Source organism: Scardinius erythrophthalmus (genome assembly GCF_964197995.2).
Source record: "Scardinius erythrophthalmus genome assembly, chromosome: 16".
Lineage (NCBI taxonomy): Eukaryota > Metazoa > Chordata > Actinopteri > Cypriniformes > Leuciscidae > Scardinius > Scardinius erythrophthalmus.
The window spans coordinates 19267766-19286296 of NC_138236.1; the positions used below are offsets into that span (position 1 = coordinate 19267766).

Genomic DNA, 18531 nt, shown 5'->3' on the forward strand with positions numbered 1-18531 from the left:
GTGTGTGTGTGTGTGTGTGTGTGTGTGTGTGTGTGTGTGTGTGTGTGTGTGTGTGTGTGTGTGTGTGTGTGTGTGTTTACATTTTCAATGTGTCAGTATCACCAATTTATTTTTGTGGTGGTACTGCATTTTGGATGATTTTATTTGACAAATTATAGCCTTACAAATGTTCCTGTGTGTGTGTGTGTGTGTGTGTGTGTGTGTGTGTGTGTGTGTGTGTGTGTGTGTGTGTGTGTGTGTGTGTGTGTGTGTGTGTGTGTGTGTGTGTGTGTGTGTGTACATTTTTCAATGTGTCAGTGTCACCAATTTATTTTTGTGGTGGTACTGCATTTTGGATGATTTTATTTTACAAATGATAAGAGAACAGTTTTTATAGTCTCAAAAATGTATTCCTCTATATGTGTGTGTGTGTGTGTGTGTGTGTGTGTGTGTGTGTGTGTGTGTGTGTGTGTGTGTGTGTGTGTGTGTGTGCGCGCTTGTTGTGAGCAAAATAATTCAGCATTGTGGATGCTTTTTGAATTGGTGGAAGTGTGCCACTTTATTTCTGTCATTTCTGTCGATGTGTTCTGTGTTGTTTCTGATTTTGATGATGAATTTTGTCTATTTTGATTGCGGGGTCTCCAGAGACCCCGAGGACCTCGAGTGTCACAAATTTTGTCACGCTAACATAAAAACAGATATCATTCCACTTTATTTATTTTTTTTGTAGATCTAGAAAGTGTTAAGAGCCGTAGAAGGTTTCATACCATTTGGACAAAGGGAACATTTTTTTTAATTTGAGCAAAAGTCATTTGAGGGTCAAAAAGACCCCTCGGACCATCAGAGGGCTAAGGACGACTGAAAAAGTAAGTGGAGAACTCCACTGAGCTGATCGGCACAGTATCTCAGTGTTCTGCCACATATACCGTCTGGGCCTGGGGCCTGATTAAGCGGTGTGGCCTTCAACTGTCTTGATATGTTAAATGGATTAATTTGAAAATTATTAGAAAAACTCAAGGTCTCTTTAAAAGTTATCTCATCAACAACAGAGGATGTATCCAAATGAGAAAAAAAAATCATTAAACTCTTTAGATAAAATTAGATCAGTGTCATAATTTCCAATTGGTACATGTTGATTTGGTGTCACAAGCTTGTCCTGTCTTGTTTTGCACTTGGGTGTTTTGTTGTTTTGAGCCATGTGCTCGTGTCCATTGTCTAGCCCCTCCCATCTTGTTATCTAGTTATTGGTTAATTTGTCCCACCTGTTGTGTTCGTTACCCTCCTTTGTTTGTTCCCCTATTTAGTCTCCTTGTGTCTGTAGTCTTGTGCTGTTACGTTGTCTTATGTTCTTGTGTTTTCTTCCTAGTGTTTAAACCTGTTTAGTATTTGTTCTAATGTTTTCCCCCACGTGGGAGTTTTGTTTATTCTTTGTACTTTTGTTTGGTTTGTTAATTAAAATCTTACCGTTGTTTCATCTGCATTTGAGTCCTCGTTTATGTTTCTTGATTTAAACGTGACAGAACGTAACAGCCATTTGAGGACTCAGCAGTATGGATTCTCGCGGGCTTTCTCCTACCACATGGGACAGAGAGACTTTTAGAGGAACCCGGCTGGTCAAATTTAGGGGAACTCGTGGAGGACGTAGGGAAGGAGATACTAGAGGTGAGCACCGACAGCATTCTCCAGTTTGGTCATTCTCTGACCATGGACCGGCGAGGTTCAGCCCCAAACGTCTTTCTTCGCCTGTTCCCGTGGTTCCAGTGCCGATGGTTCCAATGCCGGTGGTTCCAGCGCCGATGGTCCCAGTGACCTCAGTGCCGGTGGTCCAGAGTTTGGGGACTCCAAAACGCAGGAGGAGAAGAAAGGCTTCCTCTGCAACTGTTCACATCCAGCCAGAGACCATTCACATCGTGTTTGCCCAGTCAGAGACTGTTCATGTCACGTCTGCCGAGTCTGTGTCACCGGGTAAGATGGCTGCCACTGAGTCTGTGTCCCCTGACAGAACGCCCGCTGAAACGTTGTTGGATTATTTTTCGACGCTGTTTAAGATCCTGGAGGTTCCCGGGAAGGTTCATATCACGCCTGCCCAGCCAGAGATTGTTCACGTCACGTCTGCCCAGCCAGAGACTGTTCACGTCACGCCTGCTCAGCCAGAGACTGTTCATGTCGCGTCTGTCCAGTCAGAGACTGTTCATGTCGCGTCTGCCCAGCCAGAGACTGTTCACGTCACGTCTGCCCAGCCAGAGACTGTTCACGTCACGTCTGCCCAGTCAGAGACGGTTCGCGTCACGTCTGCCCAGTCAGAGACGGTTCACGTCACGTCTGCCCAGCCGGAGACTGTTCTCGTCGTGTCTGCCCAGCCAGAAACTGTTCACGTCATGCCTGCTGAGCCGGTGTCCCTGGACAAGATGGCCGTACAGCCGGTGCCTGTGCCTGAGCCGGTGGTGTCTGTTTCTGAGCCGGTGGTGTCTGTTCCAGAGTCGGTGGTGTCTGTTCCAGTCCCTGAGCCGGTGGCATCTGTTCCTGAGCCTTCAGTGACCGCGACACTGGCCATTATGGCCACAGCCATGTGGTGTGTGTGGGCTACGCACACACTTGAGCCGGTGGTGTCTGTTTCTGAGCCGGTGGTGTCTGTTCCAGTCCCTGAGTCGGCGGTGTATGTTTCCGAGTCGGCGGTGTCTGTTCCCGAGCCGGTGGTGTCTGTTTCCGAGCCGGAGCCCGTGTCTGTTCCCGAGCCGGAGCCCGTGTCTGTTCCCGAGCCGGAGCCCGTGTCTGTTCCCGAGCCGGAGCCCGTGTCTGTTCCCGAGCCGGAGCCCGTGTCTGTTCCCGAGCCGGAGCCCGTGTCTGTTCCCGAGCCGGAGCCCGTGTCTGTTCCCGAGCCGGAGCCCGTGTCTGTTCCCGAGCCGGAGCCCGTGTCTGTTCCCGAGCCGGAGCCCGTGTCTGTTCCCGAGCCGGAGCCCGTGTCTGTTCCCGAGCCGGAGCCCGTGTCTGTTCCCGAGCCGGAGCCCGTGTCTGTTCCCGAGCCGGAGCCCGTGTCTGTTCCTGAGCCGGAGCCCGTGTCTGTTCCTGAGCCGGAGCCCGTGTCTGTTCCTGAGCCGGAGCCCGTGTCAGTTCCAGTGCCTGAGCCGTTGGTGCCAGTTCCAGTGCCTGAGCCGTTGGTGCCAGTTCCAGTGCCTGAGCCGTTGGTGCCAGTTCCAGTGCCTGAGCCGTTGGTGCCAGTTCCAGTGCCTGAGCCGTTGGTGCCAGTTCCAGTGCCTGAGCCGTTGGTGCCAGTTCCAGTGCCTGAGCCGTTGGTGCCAGTTCCAGTTCCAGAGCCGTTGGTGCCAGTTCCAGTGCTTGAGCCGTTGGTGCCAGTTCCAGTTCCAGAGCCGGAGCCGGAGCCGTTGGTGCCAGTTCCAGTTCCAGAGCCGGAGCCGTTGGTGCCAGTTCCAGTTCCAGAGCCGGAGGTGCCAGTTCCAGTGCCTGAGCCGTTGGTGCCAGTTCCAGTGCCTGAGCCGTTGGTGCCAGTTCCAGTTCCAGAGCCGTTGGTGCCAGTTCCAGTTCCAGAGCCGGAGCCGTTGGTGCCAGTTCCAGTGCCTGAGCCGTTGGTGCCAGTTCCAGTTCCAGAGCCGGAGCCGTTGGTGCCAGTTCCAGTTCCAGAGCCGGAGCCGTTGGTGCCAGTTCCAGAGCCGGAGCCGTTGGTGCCAGTTCCAGAGCCGGAGCCGTTGGTGCCAGTTCCAGAGCCGGAGCCGTTGGTGCCAGTTCCAGAGCCGGAGCCGTTGGTGCCAGTTCCAGTGCCTGAGCCGTTGGTGCCAGTTACACCGCCCGAGGGGTCGCCGCCGTCCTGGCCGCCCGTTGGACTGTCGTCTCCGCCCTGGCCGCCCGTTGGACTGTCTCTGCCCTGGTCTGTCCCTCCCGTCCCGCCCTGGTCTGTCCCTCCCGTCCCGCCCTGGTCTGTCCCTCCCGTCCCGCCCTGGTCTGTCCCTCCCGTCCCGCCCTGGTCTGTCCCTCCAGTCCCGCCCTGGTCTGTCCCTCCAGTCCCGCCCTGGTCTGTCCCTCCAGTCCCGCCCTGGTCTGTCCCTCCAGTCCCGCCCTGGTCTGTCCCTCCAGTCCCGCCCTGGTCTGTCCCTCCAGTCCCGCCCTGGTCTGTCTCTCCCGTCCCGCCTTGGTCCGTCCCTCCTGTCCTAGTGGAGCGTCTGGTAGCCGCTCCTTTAGGAAGGGGTTATGTCACAAGCTTGTCCTGTCTTGTTTTGCACTTGGGTGTTTTGTTGTTTTGAGCCATGTGCTCGTGTCCATTGTCTAGCCCCTCCCATCTTGTTATCTAGTTATTGGTTAATTTGTCCCACCTGTTGTGTTCGTTACCCTCCTTTGTTTGTTCCCCTATTTAGTCTCCTTGTGTCTGTAGTCTTGTGCTGTTACGTTGTCTTATGTTCTTGTGTTTTCTTCCTAGTGTTTAAACCTGTTTAGTATTTGTTCTAGTGTTTTCCCCCACGTGGGAGTTTTGTTTATTCTTTGTACTTTTGTTTGGTTTGTTAATTAAAATCTTACCGTTGTTTCATCTGCATTTGAGTCCTCGTTTATGTTTCTTGATTTAAACGTGACATTTGGTACTAATGTACTCACTGCAGCCATATTCTTTCCAGGCAGCTTTAAGATTGCATGAACACACCCTCAATCTTATTCTTGTAATTTTTTTTGCAATTTTAATTGCCCTTTTAACTTCCCTATTTATCTGTTTTTTTAGAATGTTAATGTCTTTATACCAGCTGGAAAATGTGGGTTAACATTTTTAGTAGTCTTCATATGTTATACAATTGTATTGGATTTCATAGAGTAAAAATTGCGTTCAGACCCTTTCAATTTTTTCACATTTTGTTGTGGTTCGGCCTTATGCTAAAATGCTTTAAATTCTTTCTCTTTTTTCACATCAATCTACACTCCATACCCCATAATGTCAAAGCAAAAAAACAGATTTGGGTAACACTTTATTTTGATGGTCTCCTTTAGACATTCTGTTGACTATAATGAGATGTGGCTGTATTAAAGCGCACGACGAAGGAGATATCTTCAGGAGACTTTTAATAGAACAATCCAAACAATAAACAAGGAGAAACATACCACAGGTTAACTAAAGCTTGACAAAGAACAGATAGAAACTGAGGGCTTATATACATGGGGAAAAAAGGGAGATAACAAGACTGATTAACAAGACACACCTGAACTAATTAACTGATTAGAAGATTACAAACTCAGACATGAACAGAACAGGGAAACAGATCAAAAACCAAACTAAAAACAAATATAACCCTGACAATAAGTTGCACCTACATTACAATTGACTCTCATTAAAGTATTAGTAAAGTATTAGTAGACTGTCTGCTTAATATTTGAATAGACTTTATTTTGTTGGTTCCTCAACAGATAATTTACAGACTAACTTTGCAAATACATTTATTACCCCTACCCCCCTATTACCCCTACCCCCAAGTCTCTCTAATGAGAGTAAGACAAGTAGGTGAAACATTACATATCTAAAGGGGACCATCAAAATAGAGTCCAATTTCTACACATTGAATGTAAATCTGTGGCAAATTCAACTGATTGGACATGATTTTATAACTTTACAAATTTATTTAAAAGGAAAAAACTGAAATATCACACTGACATGAATATTCAGACCCTTTTTTATGACATTTGAAATTTACCTTAGATCCATTTCTCTGGATCATCTTTGAGATTTTTCTACACATTGATTGGAATAAATCTGTGGCAAATTCAATTGATTGGACATGATTTGTAAAGACACACACCTGTCTATATAAAGTCTAGCAGTTGAACATGCATATCAGAGCAAAAATCAGAGGTCAAATAGGTCAAAAGTACTGCCTGCAGAGCTCAGAAACAGGATTGTGCTGAGACACAGAACTGAGGAAGGTTACACAAAGTCTGCTGAACTGAAGGTTCCCAAGAGCACAGTGACCTTCAGAATTCTTAAATAGAGGTTTGGGACAACATGGGCTCTTCCTATAGCAGGCAGTTCAGCAATTCCATCCCAAAAAGTGTGGTGGTGGTGGTAGCATCATGTTGTGGGTTTTTTTATTTATTTATTTTCTATGGCAATGACTGAGGAACTAAATGTAACAAAATACAGAGATATCCCTAATGAAAGCAGTTGTGGCTTTATGTTTAGAGAGTCAGACTTGTAACCCGAAGGTTGTGGGTTTGATTCACAATACAGGCAGGAAACGACTGAGGTCCCCTTTAGCAATTCAGTTTTATTATTTTTGATAAATTTGCATAGATATCACAAAACTGTTTATCAATGTCATTATGAGATATGGACTATAGATTGATGTGAGAAAAGAGGAAATAAAGAATTTTAGCATGAGGCAAAAACAACAAATGTGGGGGAAAAATAAAATGACTTGAAACACTTTCCAAAATATCATTAGCCATAGGCAAGACAAGTGCCTAGATTGAAGGGTGATAAAAATAACCTAATCAAACTGATCCATATGATGATATTCATTTTGCCAATGTTTTTTTTTTTTCTCTAGTTAGAGAAACAGATGTTTCCACCTCAGCTGACAGTCCTGTTGTCCAGACTGAAGGCAACATTGATGCAAGTGCAGATATGACAACTAATCTGACAGCAGTAGTGATGACCACAATAGTGTCTCTGTGTGTCCTCATATCACTGATCATCTGTGTGATTCTTTATTTTAAAAAACTAAGGAGCAATATCAACAGCCAAAGTAAGTCCACAACTGGGGTCCTGAAAAGGTTAACACTGTTGAATTGTTCTTGAACAGCATTTTTCAAATCATGCCTATTGGAAATTGGAGAGAAAGTGATTTTTTCACAGGAACATAATTGCATTGACATGTTGTAATATTTGTTATTTACTAAACTCTACCGACTAGTTTTTCAAACAAAAACTACATGCCTAACCAGCTACACTTTTTATTACTGAAATTAATATTCTTTATGCAGTTGTAAGATGTGTTGTTACTACTGTATGTCATTATGTCAGAAAGGGGAAGCAACCTGAACTAAATGTACAGTATATATGATTTTAATGTTTTAAGTCTTCTAAGTGTGTTGCAATGAGACATGAAATACAGCCCATAACATGCCATCATGGTGGTGAGAGTTGATAGATGACTTTACTGTAACCTTTATGCTTTATGATGGTAGAAGTTGATCAGATGGTAAAGTACTTATTTCTGTATCTTGTAGATGAATTGAACTGCAGGTATTCTGCATATTATTCAGAAATTACAGGAGGTAAGTGACATTCATAGTAAATTCTTACAAAATATGTACAATACGTGTATTTGTGAAGTGTATATTTAGTAAAAGTCTTTCTCTTGCAGGGTTGGATGTCCCGTTGTATTCTTTAGTTCAACGTACATGACTCATGACCCACTATAGGTTACTACAACACAATAATCATTAAATTCATATAATAAATAGAATAATCATTAAATTAAAGAATTATTTTTACATCTGTCCTGAACTACACACAAAAAAAAAAAAAAAAAAAAAAAAAAAACTTTGACAATTAAACTGGTATAAATCACATCAAATTTGGTTTGGACATGCATCACTAAAAACTTAATATTTCAGGCAGTACAAACACTCAAAACGCATGTGAAATGTGCCAAAAGTAATACTGTAGGCTACTGCTTGTCATTATCAGTCTACATTGAATGACTGGCAACATTTTGTAAAACATACAACGAAATATTGCTGTATGTTGCTTGTATTGCCATTTTTGCATTGCCGAGTTTCATAGAATTTATTATCTCACTTCAAAGCATTGACACATAAATGCAATATATGCATACATATGAAAATGTGCATGATTCAATTTTTGGCCAAATTCATTTTTTAACATTATCTCACAACAGTTGGTGTGAACAAAAAGAAACTCCTGCATGCAAACCAGATGACCATATAATGCTGTGAAATTAAATGCTGTTTTTTTTTTTTTATTATTATTTCTATTTTTTTTTTTTTTTTTTTTTTTTACTGAGTCAGAGTGTAATGCCTCTGGCAAATTTTTATAAATAATTTTGTATTACAATGAAAATTGTTTTTCCATGTATCATTTTTACCAAATAAATTTAAATGTAAACACAATTATGTAACATTTTATAGCCATAGGCAGCTAGAAGATCTTGCCGTATGGGACTGCTATGAACAGACCTTAATAGACTGTAGTACTACAAGTCTGTAAAATAATATACGGTGTTAATATAAATGTCCCAAAACTTAACAGAAAATGTACTGCCATTTAACGTACATACATTAAGCACATCAATATTGGTAAATGGAAGCTCAAACTGTCACATGCAGTTAATCTTCGTCCAGCTGTTCCTGTTTAGTGCCCTCATTTACCATGTGTATTTCTACTCCCTGTTAATCCTTGTTGGTAATCGTTTGTGTGAACGTGTTACACACGTTGTTACTTTCTATCACCTGTCTTTGGATAAAACCTCGTTTATATTGTGAATTGGCCTTTGTCTGTCTTCTTTGTGTGACAAAAATAACCGACCTCTCAAAAATGAGAAAATTAAAAAGAAAGAGAAAGAAGATAGACTCATCTGCGATGTGAACAGGAAGTATCTGGGAAACTTGGCCTGGATGCTCTGGAATGGCAGCCTCTCCCTGAATCTCAATTCTCCAGCTGCAGTCGTCTTTGTTGTAAACTAATTCAAATGAAGCGCTCTTTGGTGACGTAACCGCAGACCATCTTTCCATCATCGATTAAAGCCCGCCCTGGCAATTTGATTGGCTCGGCCTTCTAGGAGCCGAGCATAATTACTCCTCAATGGATCGAGTCCAGACTGAACTTACCGACCAAAAAATGTTGTAAGCGGGGTTCGGGCTGGCACCCAGGCTAATAGATACCCCAAATTTCTACTTAAGTAAGGTAACAAAGTATTTGTACTTCGTTACTTGACACCTCTGACTAATTGTTAAGTAATATGCCATTTATGGGTTTTGACAGTTTGAACATGCAGTGAATGTAATGTCAAAGAATGTGTTTGAAGGATGGGTAAGTTGGTCTGCACACAAATATCAGCACACCAGAATCTGAACATATTTGGCCTTTGTGATGGATTGTTTAATTAATCAAGTTCAATTAATCAACTAACATTTGTTTTTCTTGCAGGAACGACATTCATATGCTTTTAAATGTTTCCAAACTCTTTGGGGAAAACTTGTGGCTTTGAGTGTGTATGTGTGTATATATATAACAAATAGAGGAAGTGAAACTAGACAGATTACTAGTTCTCAAACCTTGTGATAAGTAATCACAAAAACAGAGTTTGATTGTGCCAGTGACAGAGGGAAAAGGTTGGGGCTTTTGAACCAATTGAACCAATCATATTGAAGGTGACATGTTAGTCTTATTTGTTTTCTCGATTCTATAAAAACTGTTGTATCCGTATTTTCTATTGGGATTCTCAATGAAATTTGTCTGAGATCCTCCGGCCTTGCTTCTTGGGAGAGATTCTCTGAGAACTGCTCGGGAAGATCTCCTGGCTGTGATTAAAGCATTTAAAGGACATTTACTTAAGTCTGTTTGTTGATTTATTCCTACGCAGGAAGCTAGTTTAGGAAGCTAGTTTAGGAAGCTAGTTTAGGAAGGAAGCTAGTTTATTAAGTATCTAGTTTAGGGAAGCAAGTTAGTTAGAGTAAGACTCGGCCAGTTGTCGACTGAAGACGCAGGAGCTAGAGTATAAAGGTATTGGGTGTCGATTAGTAGACGCCCCAGTTTAAGGAAGTGGGTGTCGATTTGTAGACGCCCCAGATAAAGGTATTGGTGTCGATTTGGAGACGCCTCAGATAGTAAGATCAATTGGGTGTCGATTTGGAGATGCCTCAGATAGTTAGGTTTAGGAAAAAATCTACCACACCTTCCATCCACGCTTTGACTCCTGTCCTTTTTTCCTGCAAAAATTTAGCTTTTTAAAGATGCTCTCCCAAGTGTGTGAATTTAAAACGCAGTTTTCACGTTGTAGAGTGGACTATTAGAACACAATGATGCATGTTTAGTCACGTGACGTATATTTTACCAATAGATTATACCGATATCTGTCTGCTATTTGCTATTCACTTTCAAAGTGTTGCTAAAGATAAATGTTACTTTGTACAATCCTAATGTTAAATTCCTTTATAGATGACAGAACATTTACTCTCAATTGCTATCCTGTGGCAAAAAACAAGGGCAGTTGTATTTTATTCCATACATGGAATGGTGATTGAGTGCAATCTCAACGCACCAGTAAGTGTTAAGATATTTAGCTAATAAATGAATTGTGCCAGAAGAATAGTCTAAAAACTTTATTATGTCTGGTCTCTGTATCATCTCAGTGAGCTTTCAATATGTTTTACACATATGCAGTAAGATGAATTTACCTTTTCCAATGTTTTTATTTAGCATTATTTAACTTTTCAGTATGGGTGAGAAACTGAAGGAAAATGCTAATGTGGACTGAGAGAGTTTTGAAATAATAACGTTTTCAAATGAATCCGCATTAACGTAGACAGCCATAGTTATATAATGGTACACCTTCCCTCTCACTCAGACTATAACAATCTGTTTTCATCAGTTAATGGTTGAAAACACTAATTGTGTTTTCATGATATTATTTGTCACTTTTGAAATCCCGAGTTGATGTCATGCATTAAAACACACACATTACTCCATCCACTCATCTGTTCGCCCTCTTTTTCTGACGTGTTTAACTGTCTTTGTCTGTAGTCTCAGCTGCAGGAGGGCATGTCTCAGAGTATTGAAGCTGAGCAGGAGCAACAGGAGGAGACCAGGAGACTGAGGCAGCAGCTGGAAGAGTCCAGGCGTGAGAACTCCAGGCTGGGCCTGGAGAGGGACGAGCTGGCTCGTAATATGGAAGAGAAGGAGAAGGACAGAGACGCAGTCCGCAAGGAGAACACGCTGCTCGATGACCAGAGGAGGCAGCAGGATAGAGCACTAGACAAACTCAATAAAGAGGTATGTGCTCATCGACACACATTTGAGTTTTGTGTCATTTTACATTTTATTACTGTCATTTACTTTGTTTGTTTTTTTAAATCTCCCTCTTTTGCTTCCTCCTGCTCCTTTCTCTCGCTTTTTCTGTCAGATGGAACGCTTGTCTGCTGCGTCCCGTGAGGAGGTGCGGCTCCTGCAGGCTCAGCTGGATGAGCAAAGAGAGAAGTGGAGGAAAGAGCAGCAGGACTTGCATAAAAACTCCAAAGAGAAGCTCAGTGAGCTGGAGAGAGCTCAGAGCACCATTCATTCCCTACAGGAGGAGGTGCCACACGCTGACTCTTACAAATATTCCTACTTTGGTTTTGAATTAGGCTTAGCACATTAATCAGTCAGCAATTTGTAGTGATTCAATTTTGTTAGTTTTAAGTTGGCCTGTCAAAAGAAGGAGCTGTTCTCAAGTATGAGGATCGAGACAATGCTTTATTAGATGAAGAGCTGCTCAGCAACCGCCTCAAGCATCTGGAGAGTGAGATGGAGACTCAGCGTACCACACAAAACGACCGTTCATGAGATATCCGCAGCTTGGAGGTGTGTGTTTCACCTTCACATTTCCACATTTAGTGTCTTAGAGATCATAATGTGGTGGTGTACCTCTCTCTTCACTCTATGATATGTTTGTCTCCACCTGCAGGACAAAATCAAGCATTTGGAGCTTGAGTTAGATGAGGAGAAGAACAGTGCGGAGATGCTGACAGAAAGAATCACCAGGAGCAGAGATCAGGTATACATACACTGTTATCATCAGTGGACATCAGGGACTTATCAAGTGCCATATTATAACAGAACTACTGTACCAGTGTAAATTATTCATAAAGTGTTAACTAAGAAAAAGGTAATTAAAGGGATAGTTCACCCAAAAATGAAAATGCTGTCATCATTTACTCTTCCTCAAGTTGTTCCAAACCTGTATGACTTTCTTTCTTCTGCTGAACATAAAAGAAGATATTTTGAAGAAAGTCGGTAACCAAACGACTGATGGACCCCATTGACTTCCATAGTAGAAAAAAAAATACTATGGAAGTCAATGGGGACCAGCAACTGTTTAATTACCAACCTTCTTTAAAATATCTTCTTTTGTGTTCAGCAGAAGAAAGAAAGTCATACAAGTTTGGAACAACTTGAGGAAGAGTAAATGATGACAGCATTTTCATTTTTGGGTGAACTATCGCTTTAAATGCTTTAATTTAAATGTGGTGCTGCGTGTAGACTAAACAGCTGCGTGCAGAGCTCATGCAAGAACGGTCCTCCAAACAAGATCTGGAGCTGGACAAAAATGCTCTGGAGAGACAGGTACGCCTCGTGACCATCCAACAGTATGGTAGATTTATCTGTCGAAGTGTATACTGCGTTATCGTGTTTTTGTGGTAACAAGTGTGATAAGAGTGTACAGTTAAACAAGTGAAGAAAAAATGCATTAATTCAGATTGGCCACAAGATTTCATCTAGCCTGCATATCTTTCAGATAAAGGAGTCTCGCGTAACTGAGATGGAGGGCCAGTCACGTTCCTCCACTGGCGTGTCTCAGCTAGAGAGCAAAATCCAGGAACTTGAGGAGCGGCTGCGCACAGAGGAGAGGTAAACAAAGGACCTAATGAACTGAAGTTCTAAAACCACTACCATGAAGTGGCTGAAACAATTACATTACCCACAAAGCACTACAGAATGCTTGAGAACAGCATTTGGCATTTGTTTACAAAAAAGTTTTTGTATATACACCAGGAAAAAAAAAACTATTTTATTAAAATAACAAAAAGTTACGTTTTAAAGTTTTAAAAGAAAATAACATCATCAAACCACAGCACCTGAAGAATCTTAAGTGTAAGAAAACTCAATACACTACAGATTCAGCACATCCTGAGGTACAAGTACATTGTTGTGTTTTTTCAGAGAGAAGAATTCTGTAGTGTCCTCTCAGCGACGGTTGGAGAGGAAACTAAAGAAGATCTTTAGTTCTGAAGATCTGAACATCACCCTGGATGAGGAAAGACAGCAGCACACGGAACAGAGAGACCAGGTGAATCATACACAAGTTACATGTACACATAGAGTAGTGTGTCTTCTTCTACTCCATGTGATGATCTCTGTATTTGGTGGAGTGTTTCTGTGTTTAATGCATGTGTGGTCCTGCAGCTGACTCTGCGTGTGAAGGCTCTGAAGCGGCAGGTGGATGAGGAAGAGGCCGAGGCAGAGCGACTGGAGGGATTGAGGAGGAAGGCCATCAGAGACATGGAGGAGCAGCAGGAACAGAAGGAGGCGATGCAATCCAGAGTCACGGCGCTAGAGAATGAACTCAAGTAAGTGTGCGTGACTGAGTATGTAAAGTTCTTTTTTTCCCCTATAAATAAGAGTTTATGTTTGGAATATTGAATTATTAGTTTTTAAATAGAGAGCAATTATGGCTGGATTCCTTTGTGCTTTTTCCTTAATGTGTTTGGTGCAGTATTCAGAATAAGACCTACAGTATATGCGTGTAATATGGAGTTTATTACTTAAAACATTAATACTCATTGAGGCCCCCAGATGGCAGTGTGTGTCTCTTAAAATGTGAGAGTGACCAGACTGCTTGCATCTCTAATCTCTTAAAGTCCCCATGAAATCAAAATTGACCCTATTTACTTTGTTAGCGCATATTACTAGTCTTGTGGTGAACAATTAATCCGTGCAAGAAAATATTTAAAAAAAAATTTTTTTACCATGGTAATCTTTAATCAAAATCTGAAAATGCCCCTCCCCTCTGCGTTGGAGGACCTTCTCCGATGACGTAGGTTTGAGGAATTGGTTTGGGCAACGCGTAACCACTCCCCTCAAACCGTTAGTCTGCTATGAGCAGAGATGGAGAGGAGGAGCGCTAGAGTAAAACCCTGCCCTCTGTTCAATATTCCGTTTCACTGGGAAATACGTCATAACACCGGAGAAAAGTCGTTTGCAACTTCCGGTTCACGGGGACTTTAAGGCCTTTAGCTTTCCAAACCTCACTCAAAAATGATCTTTCCTCAAATCAGCCAGCACATACTGCTCATCTCTGCTATATGGTGAAAAATCAATACCACCCTGTTTGTCACATCATATGCACATCCTGGAAATCACAGAACCTCTCAATAAGCTAATAGATCAGATTGTATTACACACACAAAACAAGATACACTCAACTACTTGCTCAACCATAAGCCTGGGCAAGTAAATGCGCCCTCAATCGTGATTTAAAAGCACTCAATTTAGTAAAACATCTAATATCCGAAGGCAGGTTATTCCAGAGGCGGGGTGCAGCAACTGAAAAGGCACGATCCCCTTTGGACTTTAGATGAGATTTAGGGATCTTTAAAAGTGATGTTTGAGATTACCTCAATAGCCTTGTCGTCTGATAGACCTGGAGAAGATCTGAAATATATTCAGGAGCAAGGCCATGCAAGGCCTTAAAAGTAAACAGTAAAACCTTAAACTGGGCCCTGAAATTAACTGGGAGCCACTGCAGTGAAGCTAGCACTGTTAGAAAGTTAGAAACACTAACTTGCTTCTTGGTCCCAGTCAAACGCCTAGTTGCAGCATTTTGTAAGAGTTGAAGGTGATTCAACAGAACACAAGGAAGCCCCAGATACAATGAATTACAATAGTCCAACCTTGAAAATATGAACGCCTGTATAACCTGCTTCAAATCATTAAACGACAAAAAGGGTTTAATTTTTGCAATGCGTCTTAAATGAAAGAACCCAGCCTTCACCACTGAATTTACTTGCTTATCAAATTTAAGCTCTGAATCAAATATAACTCCCAGATTCCTTGCTTGTTCATGTACATTAGAGGCAAGAGGGCCTAAACAATCAAATATGTGTGTGGGTGACCTAACTGAGCCAAACACCAGGCATTCTCTTAGCCAGAGACATGCACAATATAAAACACCCGGTAGAAAATATATACATCAATAATTAATTGGGTTGTGATTTTGAGGAGCAGTTGGTCCAAATAAAGGTGTACTGTCCCATCTTTAATGATTAATTCCCACTTAGATTTCACAGAGATTTGAGAAGCAATCGTCAAAAGGTTAAATGCGATCGTTGCTGTGGAAATTTTGGTAACACTTTATAATAATGTTCAGTTATAAGTCCTTTTATAAGTGGTTAGTTAATGATGAACTAATCATTTACAAAACATTCATAAATGATTAATAAGTGATATGTTAATTATTTTATGTATGTTTTGTAGATTCAGTTATAAGTCCTTTTATAAGTGGTTAGTTAATGATGAACTAATCATTTACAAAACATGAATATGCGTTTCATAAATGTTTAATAAATTACGTTATTTTTTTAGCAATTAGAGGGTGCAGAAAGTGTTGTAAATGCCTTGTATACACGTACAGATCATTTGTAACAGGTAAGTAGCAGTGTTAAACACAATGATGTGTAAATGCATGAATAAATCATTTACAACACTTTCTGCATCCGCTAATCTAAAGTGTAAACTATTCATCACTTGTAAATATGTTACACATCATTCGTAGATAACATTCGTAGATCTTATGCCTTACTGATTTTTGTGTAACATATTTACAAGTGATGAAGAGTTTACACTTTAGATTAAGTGTTGTAAATTATTTATTCATGCGTTTACACATCATCTATACAGGTGTTGAACACTGTAGTGTGTACTGGTGGTGAGGGTATAGACAGCTGTCTTCTCTGAAACACATGGAGTCACTGTGCACCTGATGTGAGCAAAACATACAAAAAAAGCAACATCATTTATTAAACATTTATGAAACGCATAGTCATGTTTTGTAAATGATTAGATAATCATTAACTAATCACTTGTAAATGACTTGTAACGGAATTTACAAAACATACATAAAATGTTAGCATATCACTTGCTAATAATTTATGAATGTTTTGTAAATGATTAGTTCCTCATTAACTAACCACTTACAAATGACTTACAACTGAACGTTACTATAAAGTGTTACCGAAAAGGGAACCACTGACTCTTCACATCCTCATCATTCGGAAGTGTTTACAAAGAGAATTTGCTTTTGCAGAGTAGAAAACAGTGTCTTTTTGACATGTTGCGTTATGCAAATTTGTTACATTGTTACACATATAAGTTTTCGTAAGGCTGGAATTACTGAGTACTTGTTTCTGCAATTCAGAATCGATTCTTTTTTTTTTTTTTTTTGAAAGAGAGAGATAACTTCATTCATCGAGCACTTTGATCTTTAAAGCTTTGCAGACCCTTTACATTGACAAACAGCTATAGTACACACTGCATGAAAAAGTAATATCTGAAAAAGCACAATGGGGCACTTTAACAGAAACTGTCAATATAGGTAAATTAATCAACCGCAATTAATTTTGTGATTGCAGAATTTAAGAACTGTATGTTCTTTAACAAAAAAACAATATTGATGGTAAAAAACAAAAACAAATTTAGTTTATTGTCCGGAATCCATTGCTAGTGCCTCTGCAATATTATCTCAAAGGCTCTTAGAGAGCAGCCTACTGAAGGGAGCATACAAGGTCCTAAAAACCTCACCTATCAGTATTTCCACCTGAGTGTTCTGAGAAAGACCACAGACCAGGAGTAGACAGCTATGGAAGCGTCAGCGTAAGTTCTACCAGAAAGACTCTATTGCCACGTCACTAATATGTAATTTCGCACCACCAATCACAGTTCAACATCAGATATAAAGACTGACCTTACCTCCCCCTTTTCGTTGCTGTAGGTGTCGTAGAAAAGTTTTAGCTGCCATTACGCTTCCATTCAGTTCGCAGAAGCAGACGCCGGCGTTCACTTACTCGCGTTTCGATTCCAAACATAACAACACAAGTCACATCGTTGATTTGATCTCAGCAACTTTCGCGATGCGCGAGTGCGACACACTTGTGTAAGTAAGCGTGTGGCAGCTTTAAATCTCATGAGAGTCGATCTCCACACAGCGTTTCTTTCAGGTTCAAGTTCAAGTTCCACTTTAAAGGCTTTTACGTTGGTAGGCGCTTCCAGCGGCCACTGCTTACATATCCCTTTTTACTATGATTAAACTTCATTCAGGTAAGTATATTAACTTGCTACTCTACTGTTCCCTTCATCAGCGGTTAAGTTCAAATGGCGACTCACTGGTGACGTGGTAGTTTTATTCACGTAACTGATATCCCACAGCGCAGTGGTAATCTATTTTCAGAGTTGTCGATCCCACGCACTCATGGGCAGTTGCAAAATACTTACAACTGGGTTACTGAATAGAATTAAAACAAAGAGCAACTAAGATATTAAATCGGCTTTATATGTATGCTATATATTACAGCTCACGCTCTATAAAGTATTCTCTTTAAATGAAGTCCTCCATGCTTGAAGTTTATGCGTGTAACTTTGCAGATGTTGTTTGTGCTTTAAAGTAACAACATGTAGTTTTTCAACCTTCATAATATATTTCCAAGACCCTTGTGATGGTACATCGACTTACAATAGGTTGAATGACACGTCTGCCAGAGCCTGACGGGGTCTGTATCGTTTTTACTGGCACTATGTAACTTCGGGGTGCGGGTAGTAACCAGAGCTCAAAAAGACTACAAAATTCGACTGCTTTACGGCATACGTCACTTCGCCAATCACTTCCTCAAATTCGGCCGTGACAGGCCAACCAGCGCGTTTGTTTTCGTGCGTGTGTTTTCGTCATGGCTGAAGCAGCAGCGAAACGTAAGAAGTCCAAGGTTTTGTCGGAGTAGAGTCGGAAGAGGAAAACGGAGAGTGATAAACTGAAAGGCAGGACGAGGATCAATATTGGTCGAGCGTTTGCTCGCTGGCGTGAGCTTATCGTCAGACCGATGCTGACTTGGCCGTCATGCTGTTGAACTAGTAAGTAAATTGCTTGCATACTATCTTTAGTTTTTCTAATCTGTTGTCTGCCTGGCTACGTTACGGAAACTATCTGGTCCTCCATTTATCTTCATGAATCAGCTAATGTTAGTAGATGAGCGAATTATCAATCTGGTAGCTAGTAAACACTAACATGCTAGTTTTAGATGGTTAGGATGCTATCGCTATCATTCTCGTTCAGATTTGAGCATTACAATCGACATGCAAATCGCAAATGTTTGAGTTAAAATGTTTAGTCTACTAAACATGCATAAATTATGAAAGGAGGAAGATTAATAATATTATCATTGCCCATATGAAAAAAAAAAAAAAAACCTGCATGCTTCATATACAGTAACAGCCCGTTCTCATCCCAAGGCGTCATATACTGACGCTTTCAGGGTTTCTTCGGTGTCTGACGCACGGGGCACCCTTTGGCGTCCATTTGAGACGCATAACCCTACCACAGACCTAAACCTACCCATAACCGAAGCGTCTCGTGTTGACGCTAGGGGTGCTTTGTGCGTCGGATATTGAAGAATGTTTGAAAGTGACGATTTGGGGATGGCAGTAACCGTAAATCATTTTACGACAGCGGTAATGGACAATTCCGCTTCCAACCTGTAGGGCGACCGCATGTTCCATGTTCCATGTTGTTGCTTTAA

The 18531-nt window shown here is 41.4% G+C and overlaps 1 protein-coding gene across 1 annotated transcript; it reads left to right on the forward strand.

Moving 5' to 3' along the window:
* Positions 1 to 1745: 1745 nt before the first annotated feature.
* LOC308704499 (cingulin-like) lies at positions 1746 to 13321 on the forward strand (the record flags this gene model as incomplete). The annotated part of the gene is given in 11 exon segments (XM_081388869.1): positions 1746 to 2048; positions 10736 to 10984; positions 11115 to 11285; positions 11391 to 11417; positions 11423 to 11530; positions 11534 to 11551; positions 11655 to 11744; positions 12230 to 12313; positions 12486 to 12598; positions 12911 to 13037; positions 13154 to 13321. Coding segments are annotated over 11 exon segments (1458 nt in total).
* Positions 13322 to 18531: the final 5210 nt, after the last annotated feature.